We start from the raw sequence: 9,502 nt of genomic DNA, 5'->3' as shown, positions 1-9,502 counted from the left end.
AATAGTAACATATGTATGTACATATTAGTTAACCAATATCCTTAAGATAATTGTTAATAATAAACTATTTTAAAGAAATTTTTACATTACTTTCATAAAAAATATAAAAATTTACCAAAATAATTAATTATTATTTTCCTCTTTTATATAAAGTTTCTAAAAATATCTTGTCAACCAATCTTTTTCCATATGCTATTACTTCTACTACCTGTGCTATGCTAGGATTGTGAAACGAAAAGACGAGAAATTCAAAAGCTCGGGGGAAAACGAAGAAGAAAAGAGAAGGGGGAAACAAAAGAAAACGAGTAAGGAAAAAAGAAAAGAAAAAACAAACAAACAAAGCAGAGGAGAGGAAGAGAGGGACATCTGATCTGTTGTGGTGTTTGATTTGTTTCTCACACTTTTTAGCGGAATCTCCAATACCCAACCGAACCAAGTAGCGTACCTTAGCCAACTGGCTGGTAATAGACACTACTTTTTAGTTCTGTTTTTGTGTCTGAGAAACTTAGACAGTTCAAAGAATAGAGTGGCAAAGGAGTAAGGAATAATAATTTTTAAAAAAAGGAAAAAGAGAGAGAGAGAGCGAGAGAGAGAGTTTGAAAGAGAGGGAAGAGAATGGGTGTTCTGTATGAGGACGTGGTGGTCATAAGGCATGCAGAGAAGCCAGGAGATCCCACTGTGATCACTGTGAATTGCCCGGACAAGACTGGATTGGGCTGTGATTTGTGCAGAGTTATATTGCTCTTTGGCCTAAGCATTTCCAGAGGAGGTAAACAAGGATTATTTATTAGCCTTTTAGGCTCTTCAAATCCGTATGTTTTTGTTTCTTTGGTGTTTTTAGTTTGTGGGGTGTGGGATTTATCTTTTATGGCCAAAAATTTATGGGTCATCATGAATTTTTTGTTTCTTCCTCATGTTTAGGGGAAAGTTCAGCTCTTGGGATCTGATTTTTCTTGACAAAGAAGTAATGGGTTATTGTGATTTTACCATTTTTAAATATGTTTGGGGTTGAAATTTGAGATCCAAAGAGAAACAAATAAAGGGTCTTTTTTTTTTTTGAACCTTCAATTTCTGTCAAGTTTCTAGTAGGAAAACAATATATATGTCCTTATGAAACCTTTTTTTTTTTTCCCTAAATTTTTTTTCTTTGTTAATGCATATGTTGGTGATTTTGTATTTATATTTGCTTTTTGTTGCTGTGTAGATTTTTCAACGGATGGAAAATGGTGCTACATAGTATTCTGGGTGGTGGACAAGTCAACAACAAGGTGGCACTTGTTGCAGAAGAGGCTGTTGGAGGTGTGCCCATCTTATTTTTCAACATCAGATATAGACTATTACCGGCCTGAAAACCAGCAACCTAAGGAACCAGATGTTTTCCTCATGAAATTTTGGTGTTCCTGTGATAGGAAGGGTCTATTGCATGGTAAGTAACTTTTCTTGTGCAAAAATTCATGCTAGCTTTGAAGCTCTCTAGTGGAAACATGGATATGTAGCACATCTGGACCTAGTGGCTAAAATTGAAATCATGATAACTGTTGTTTGTAAGGGATGTTGATCATCTTGTTATGAAATGATAAAGAACAGTGATGGCAGCACAATTCGCTATGTCAAATTTGGATGTATAGTAGCAATTAAGCTCTGATTGGATAAAATTGCTGGAATTGGTTTGGTTTGAATTTGGAATGATTTTAGAGGAAAGGGAGAAAATTCTTTTTTGAATTTATAAATTTATTTCTTTGGGATCATTGAAATTAGTTAGGGAAATGAAATTGGTAGGAATTGAAGGTTAAGTGATACAATTGTGAGACATGTATAGGCAAAATTTAATAGTTGTATCTTATTCCTTGTATTGGACTGAATTTTACTCTACCAATGCTTCACTATTTCTTTACTAATGGTCTAATAATCAGTACAGCATAAAGGGAAAAAAAATATAACTATGTCTTGTTGTTTGAAGAAGAAATACTAGCTCCTCTTTCTCGAGTTTAATTAGTTTTATTCTTATTACTTGTTTAAAATGGACTGTGTGTGGATAGTTTGGGTGGTTTTATAATTGTGCTACCTCCATGTGTGTCTTTGTTTTTCCTTGATTGATATTGCCCATTTTCTATTGCAGCTTTGTATTTGAGCCTTTAAGTGGTTTATAGAACTAATACATTTATTTGATGTTGAACTAATTATACCTTTCCTCTGTAGATGTAACTGAGGTTCTCTTTGTGCTGGAACTAACGATAAAGAGAGTGAAGGTATCTACTACCCCAGATGGGAGAGTTATGTTCCTCTTTTTCATAACAGATTCCAGGTTTGTCATGATGATTTTCCCCCCTTTTTAATGATGATGCTGCCTTTCGGCTTCCATTTTGATACGTAAATAATTTATTTATTTATTTATTTATTTATTTTTTTTGTGTTGAAGTATAATCAATCATATTTATATATATAAAAAAAAATTAAAGTATAATAAGCAAATTAACTATCTGAACATTACAAGCTGACATGTATAAATTACAAAAAATCCAGAAAAGGTACAATAGGAATGTTGCCTAATGCAATTATCCAATCATACTAAGAGCTTAACATAATCTGTTTAATTACATAATTGGGGTGTTCTACACCATCAAAGGACCTACTAGTCCTTTCCCTCCAAATGGTCCACAAGATACACAAAGGAGCAGCCTTCCAAATCTTTATACTCCTATGATTATTGAATTTTCCTTGCCTTGAAGCCAACATTTGGATTCTTCTTGCAATGGTTTTTTTTTCCCTTGCTCTCTCTCTTTCTCTCTCTAGCAACCATGTTATGAGATTGCATTTTGCATGTAGCTCCCTCAATCTTCATTCTTGCGCTCATCGCCATTTTGACACCTTTAATAGCTTCCAATAATTTCTACCAAGCGTTCTTTCATTGGTACAGCAGAAAGAAGTTAAAAAGTTGATACTTCATTCAAATTACTTTTAAAAAGAGGTCAAATATTGATCTATGATTAATTATGGCTTGCACTAATGGGAATACTTCTGTTGATAGGATTGACTTATATGGTACAATACAGAACTCCTATGAAATGCAATAGATGTGAAGGCGAATACCTGATGCATGACACCTTTCCAAATTCTTCAAATCTGAATAAACAGTTTTACTTGTAGAAAAATTATTGTTCTGCTGGTTACAGGTGATTTGTGGGATGTAGTTATCAGTGTCTGTATGTGCCAGCATGTGATGTGTGTGTGTGTTGCATTTGTGAATGTTAGTGAGAGATGAAGTGAACTGTTATGATTTTCTTTTTTGGGAAAATAGTTTATTTACTTGCACATTTTTCATCAGAGAACTTCTTCATACAAAAAGGAGACAGGAGGAAACAATCGACTATTTGACAGCTGCCTTAGGGGATATCATTTTAAGTTGTGAGATTGATTTGGCTGGCCCAGAATTTACCGCATGTTCACAGGGTGCTCCATTTCTTCCTTCTGAAATCACTGAAGATATATTCAGTTTGGAGCTTCCCAATGGACGCCCAAGTGGATTTCTTTCCTTCAACCCTGTCTCTGTGACAATGGATAATACCCTGAGCCCCTCCCACACAGTTGTTCGAATCCTCTGTCAGGATCACAAAGGCCTCATCTATGATATCATGAGAACCCTAAAGGATTACAACATTCAGGTAAATTACAAATAAATATTATGAACAAACATTTTTGTATCAATCTATGTATTTTTATTAGGATTTTTTTGGCTGGGACAACCGGGAAGGCACAATCTGGGAACTTCTGCAATGATCAAAACCCCCTAAAATCTATAGAAAGAGAGAGGAAACACTCCTTTAGGTGATTTTTCATCTGATTTTATGTGAAATTTATGTCAGGTTTCTTATGGACGATTCTACGCAAGCTCAAAAGGAAGCTGTGAGTTAGAATTATTCATCATGCAAGCAGATGGGAGAAAGCTTATTGACCCCTCCAAGCAAAATGCTTTGCGCTCTCGCCTGAGAATGGAGCTACTGCGTCCTCTAAGAGTGGGTGTTGTGAGCAGGGGACCTGACACTGAGCTGCTGGTAGCTAACCCTGTGGAGTTGTCTGGCAGGGGCCGTCCCCTTGTATTTTATGATATTACTCTTGCTTTCAAGATTCTGAACACGTGCATCTTTTCGGTACTAGCTGAGCTCCAATCCATTTTTTTGAGTGTTTTTTTTTTTTACTACAAGAATGGTACCTTAAATAATTGAACATTTTATGCTAACTTTTACTTTTACGTTGTGCTTCTTAGGTGGAGATAGGGAGACATATGATCCACGGTCGGGAATGGGAAGTATATAGAATCCTTCTAGACGAAGGGGAATGTTGTTCCTTGCCAAGGAAAAAAGTTGAAGAGGGTGTCAGAAATAGATTGATGGGTTGGGAATAGAATCAGTTACAAACCTCAGTTAAGGTTTTCCTCCAATGTACAGCATATTTTCTTAGCCTTTTTTTTAAGTCTTAGACACTTTACTATTAGGTACTAACTAGGTCCAACTATAAGTCAAGAAATACCCTGTCCAAACTCCATAAGGTGTGAGCTGTTTGGTATCTTACAGTCGATGTAAATTACACGCTTGTGATGCACACTTATAGACAGTTCTGCCCAACTTGTTTAATTTTAGTTAACAACACTATCATGTAAATGAGTTACAGATAATTCATCAAAAAAAAAAAAAAAAAAAGAGTTACAGATATAGGAGATCCTTGCATTCTTTCTTATCATATCAAGCCTTTTGCGGTAGAGTGTGTGCGCGTTTGGATAAAGCTTGTTTGGATAAAGCTTATTTGGTTGAAAACTGAAAATAATAAAAAAATAATTTTTTGTTACTGTTTATTACTGTTTAGCACTGTTTAGTGGCGTAAATATACTGTTTATATCTTATGAATGGTGCATTAAGCGCTGGTTTAAAAAAAATAATAATAAAAACAAAACGCTTGAAACGTAACCGTCCAAAACATGGATGTGATCCAAACAAACACTAAGCTGTGTTTGTTAAGTAATGATTTTTTTAAGTAATGATTTTGCGTTTTGCGTTTTTGGTTGAATCTTATAGTACTGTTCATGATTCAGTTAAACCTATAAAAAATGTGTATAAACAGTAAATTTTGAGTTTTATGATACTATTTATAATTTAAAAATTATTTTATTACAGTAATTTTAATAAAAAAATTTTAATTTTTAACAAAATAAATTGTATTTAAGCAATAAATTCTTTGTATCTCAACTAACCATTATACAAGTATATTATTGGTACTCGAAATGATAGAAGCAAGTTTTATCTTAATAAATTTTGTTTGGTCCAACAGTAAAATGGTCATTCATTATATTTGCAAATAAAATAAAATAGCCATTAAATTTAATGCAATCCGGCCAGTGCCGACGGTTTCACAAAAGAGGTCAGTGTGCCTCTTTTCTCGGGAACAAAGGCATTGACTAACTTAAACCACTACGACTAATTAGATTGATTCTTACCTAACATGGTTCCAAGTTCCAACTACGGCAATTAATAAAGAGCATTGACCAACTGCATCTCCCAAGCAACCTAGAGCATTCGAGTAAGTCTTGCATGTTACGAAAACATGCATCCTCTCTTTCACAAGGGGTGGGACCCCACATGTGTGAGGTCCACTCTCTTGTGAGGAAGAGGATGTAGGGTCTACTCTTTTGTGAGCGGGAAGATGCATGTTTTTAAAATATATAGAACTTTTTTCTAACTGAGACCACTGCTAGCACTAGCTAAACAACACTATTATGCAATGGGATAAACCCTTTTTTATTTTTATTTTTTAGAGATGGTTTCAATTTATCAGAGAAATTGGTGTAGACTGAGCAGCTAAATAACACTATTCGGCAATGGAATAGAATAAATTTTAAATTTTTTTTATAGAAATAGTTTCAATCTTTATCATCAGAGATTTTTTTTTTAAAATTTTATTTTAAAGATAGTTTCGTGTTTTTTTATTATAAGATGAATTGGTGTAGTAAGAGATTGAATATCAAATATTTTATTTGACGATAAAATATTTTTTTAATTGAGTTAATTGAAATTCGTGTAATAAAATAATCATCTCTTATTATTCTAATGTGTGTTGTCATTGATGCTGATGTTTTACTTACTGTCCTTTGGTTCTTAACTAAGACAGGGCCTTTATCAAAAGGATTATAAAAAGTAAAAATAAAAAACAAAAAGCTAGGTATTTGCTCTACTCCAAGTAATTTGTACTCTACCTTAATAATACTCTTCGTTATTTAAAAATAAAAATAAAAATCAATTCCTGCCTAAGTTGGATTATCCATAGACCAATAGAACTTGGCTGGTATACAAAATTGATCTGTTAACTCAGGCTTGGGTTGATGAACCTTAGCCCACGCAATATTTTTTTTTTAAGCTTATCAATTCAGTACTTTTTTTTTTTTGAAACATATCAATTCAGTACTTTATTTTAATATCTTTTGGATAATATTTTAAATTTCTTCTCCTTTTATTGTTGTTGTCGTTGTCGTTGTTTTTATGTATTGATATGATCATAAATTATGGAATTTTTTATATTAAAAAAGAAGAAGTAGGAATTGCATTAAACTAAACTAAAAATCACAAGAAGTTCATACATTACTTACATATTGATTTGGGCATAGACGCATAGTTCTAATAACCAAATAATCCGATATAGATGCTTCATAAACAAAATGAGGGTAGCAATCATATTCCATTATTCTACTACTTTGTTCTCTGCCTTTCTTTGTTAGGAAGTTTACTGTTCCCATTAGTTTCTTGGAGCACGTGAAGTGGATGTATCGTCCATTGTTTGTCCAAGAGTTCCCTGCAATCAAGACTTATATCAGAACTTAAATGCCCAAAAAACTTGAATTCCCGACCCTTTTGATGTAAAAACTGAACAAACAAACAAGTTTCACAAATATGACCACACTAATCTTTGATTCAAACACACACAGTAACAGAATGTATGAAAGAAACAGAGAAGAGAAGAGAGAACGAAGAGAGAAACAGAGAGAGAGAGAATTGAAGAGAACTCTGAGAAGAAAAACAATTTTAGTTATTCACTCAATGAATCAATATTATACATCCAACTCCTATATATAAGCATTTACAGAAAATAGATAGAATCTAGATCTTTCTGACAGCACTAACTAACTCTAACAAACTTTCCTGCCACAACTGCTGGAGCTTGAGCTGTTTGGATCATCAATTGACTCGTGCTATACCAGAACTACACGTGTCATAACTAACTCTCCTCCATACAGAAATGACACAGTTTAGTTTAAATCTCTTGCACGTGTGTGGACTCATCACGTGGGAATTGTTTAATTGTCTTCCTTCTTTGGACTGCAAGTGTGCTCTGTTTCTCCATCTTTATCATCCCCTCTCAAACGAATGGGGGAGGCACGAGGCATGAGTTTGTCACGAAAGAAGAGAAACAAAGGACCAGGTAAGGGTTTAGTAAATATGTCAGCAAGATTATCCTTGCCAGAAATAAAGGAAATGGCGAGATCCTTGCGAAGAACCCGTTCTCTGACAAAATGAAAATCGACCTCAACATGCTTGGTCCTAGCATGAAAAACTGGATTTGAAGCAAGTGCAATGGCAGACACATTGTCACACCATAGAATTGGAACATGATGGAGAAACAGAAGTAGATCACGAAATAACTGTCTAAGCCATGAGAGTTCAGCAGCAGTGGTGGCAAGTGCTCGATATTCTGCCTCTGTGGAAGATCTGGAAACTGTAGTTTGTTTCTTGGAAGACCAAGAAATAGGATTAGGGCCTAGGAACACCATAAACCCGGTAGTTGATTTCCTATTAAAGGGATCACCAGCCCAATCAGCATCTGTGAAGGCAGTGAAAGTAAGAGGTCCTTGAGAAAAATAAATCTCATGGGAAAGTGTACCCCTCACATATCTTAGAACTCTCTTGGCAGCCTCCAGATGAGTAGTGGTAGGAAATTGCATGAACTGACATAATTGATGAATACTGAAGGCCAAATCAGGTCTAGTAAAGGTGAGGTATTGAAGAGCACCAACCATGCTTCTATATGTAGAAGGATCAAAGAGGCGAAAACCAGAATCAAGGGTAAGTCTAGCAGCAGGACAACATGGTGTTTTAGTAGGCTTGGAATTATGCATGTTAAACCGATGAAGAACATCAGATGCATACTTGGTCTGTGACAAGGTAAGACCATACTTGGTAGGAGAAATTTGAATGCCCAAAAAGTAACTGAGAGGGCCAAGGTCCTTGAGATCAAAAGTAGCACTGAGAGCTGAGATAAGATTGGCAATCTGAGTTGGAGCATTACCAGTGATGATGATATCATCAACATACAAAAGCAGATAGAGAATGATAGAGCCTGAGTGATAAACAAAGAGTGATGAGTCTGCCAAAGAAGCCACAAAACCAAGATGAAGTAACTGAGAAGTGAACTCTCAAACCATGCCCTTGGAGCCTGCTTTAATCCATAAAGGGACTTGAGCAATTTGCAAACAAATAGAGGTCTAGACTGATCAACATAACCCTGTGGCGCATATAAACTTCCTCCTTGAGATAGCCATGGAGAAATGCATTGGAAACATCCAATTGCCTAATGGACCAGTTTAAACTAACTACAATTGCCAAGACCAACCTGACAGTAGCTGGTTTAATAACTGGACTAAAGGTATCAGTGAAATTAATTCCAGGCTGCTGATGAAATCCTTTGGCAACCAGCCTAGCTTTATATCGAGCAATGGAACCATCACTGTTAAGTTTCAATTTATAGACCCATTTGCATCCTACCAGATTAAAATGGGGAGAAGGAGGAACAAGCACCCAAGTTTGCTGCTTCTGCAATGCATCAAACTCAGCATCCATAGCCTTGCACCAATTTGGATAGGAAGAGGCTATTTTGAAAGTGGAAGGTTCTGTGAAGTTGTAGTCAAGGGTAGCTTTATAATAGAGTTTAGGCTTGGAGATACCATTCTTGGACCTAGTTTGCATAGGATGAAGGTTAACAGGAACACTGGGTATGGAAGGTAGAGGACTCGAAGGAGTAGAAGCAACCAGTGAAGGAGAGTGATCTGGAGGAGTATTATGATATGAGGAAGTATGGGAAAGACTTGGGGAGTTATCACTGTGAAAAGAGTGATCAAGGGAGGAAGGGATAGAGGATGTGGTAGAAAGGGCAGAATGTGGAGGAGGCCCTAGAATAGAAGGTTGATTAAGAGAATGCAAGAACAGGAAATTGGATAACCAAATAGGAGAAGATTTAGAAGTGACAGGTGACTGTGGAGTAGGAGTGAGTGTAGGAAAAGGAAATTTTGACTCATTAAACAAAACATGTCTAGATAGGTACATAGAGTTTGCAATTGGATCAAAGCATAAGTAGCCCTTTGAAACAGAAGAATAACCTAAGAAAATACATTCCTTGGTTCTGGGTTCAAGCTTGTGTGAGGTGTAAGGTCTTAGAAGAGGATAACAAGCACACCCAAAAATTT

General features: G+C 35.4%; 1 protein-coding gene across 1 annotated transcript; it reads left to right on the top strand.

Moving 5' to 3' along the window:
* Positions 1 to 209: 209 nt before the first annotated feature.
* LOC111996253 (ACT domain-containing protein ACR10) lies at positions 210 to 4,652 on the top strand. The gene is made up of 6 exons (XM_024028206.2): positions 210 to 769; positions 1,205 to 1,426; positions 2,200 to 2,305; positions 3,326 to 3,662; positions 3,864 to 4,148; positions 4,265 to 4,652. Exons 1-6 carry the CDS (start codon positions 616 to 618, stop codon positions 4,400 to 4,402), a joined length of 1,242 nt encoding a protein of 413 aa, XP_023883974.1. The 5' UTR covers positions 210 to 615; the 3' UTR covers positions 4,403 to 4,652.
* Positions 4,653 to 9,502: the final 4,850 nt, after the last annotated feature.

This window comes from Quercus suber, unplaced genomic scaffold (assembly GCF_002906115.3).
Source record: "Quercus suber isolate HL8 unplaced genomic scaffold, Cork oak 2.0 scaffold_36, whole genome shotgun sequence".
Lineage (NCBI taxonomy): Eukaryota > Viridiplantae > Streptophyta > Magnoliopsida > Fagales > Fagaceae > Quercus > Quercus suber.
The sequence above is the reverse complement of the archived record's forward strand: the minus strand, read 5'-3'. Positions and strand labels throughout refer to the sequence as shown.

Excerpts from the sequence above, each read along its gene's own strand:
- LOC111996253 (XM_024028206.2), top strand. The coding sequence starts at position 616 with ATGGGTGTTCTGTATGAGGACGTGGTGGTCATAAGGCATGCAGAGAAG. Across the intron at positions 770-1,204 it reads CCTAAGCATTTCCAGAGGAG|ATTTTTCAACGGATGGAAAA; the intron begins GTAAACAAGGAT and ends GTTGCTGTGTAG. Across the intron at positions 2,306-3,325 it reads TTTTTCATAACAGATTCCAG|AGAACTTCTTCATACAAAAA; the intron begins GTTTGTCATGAT and ends ATTTTTCATCAG.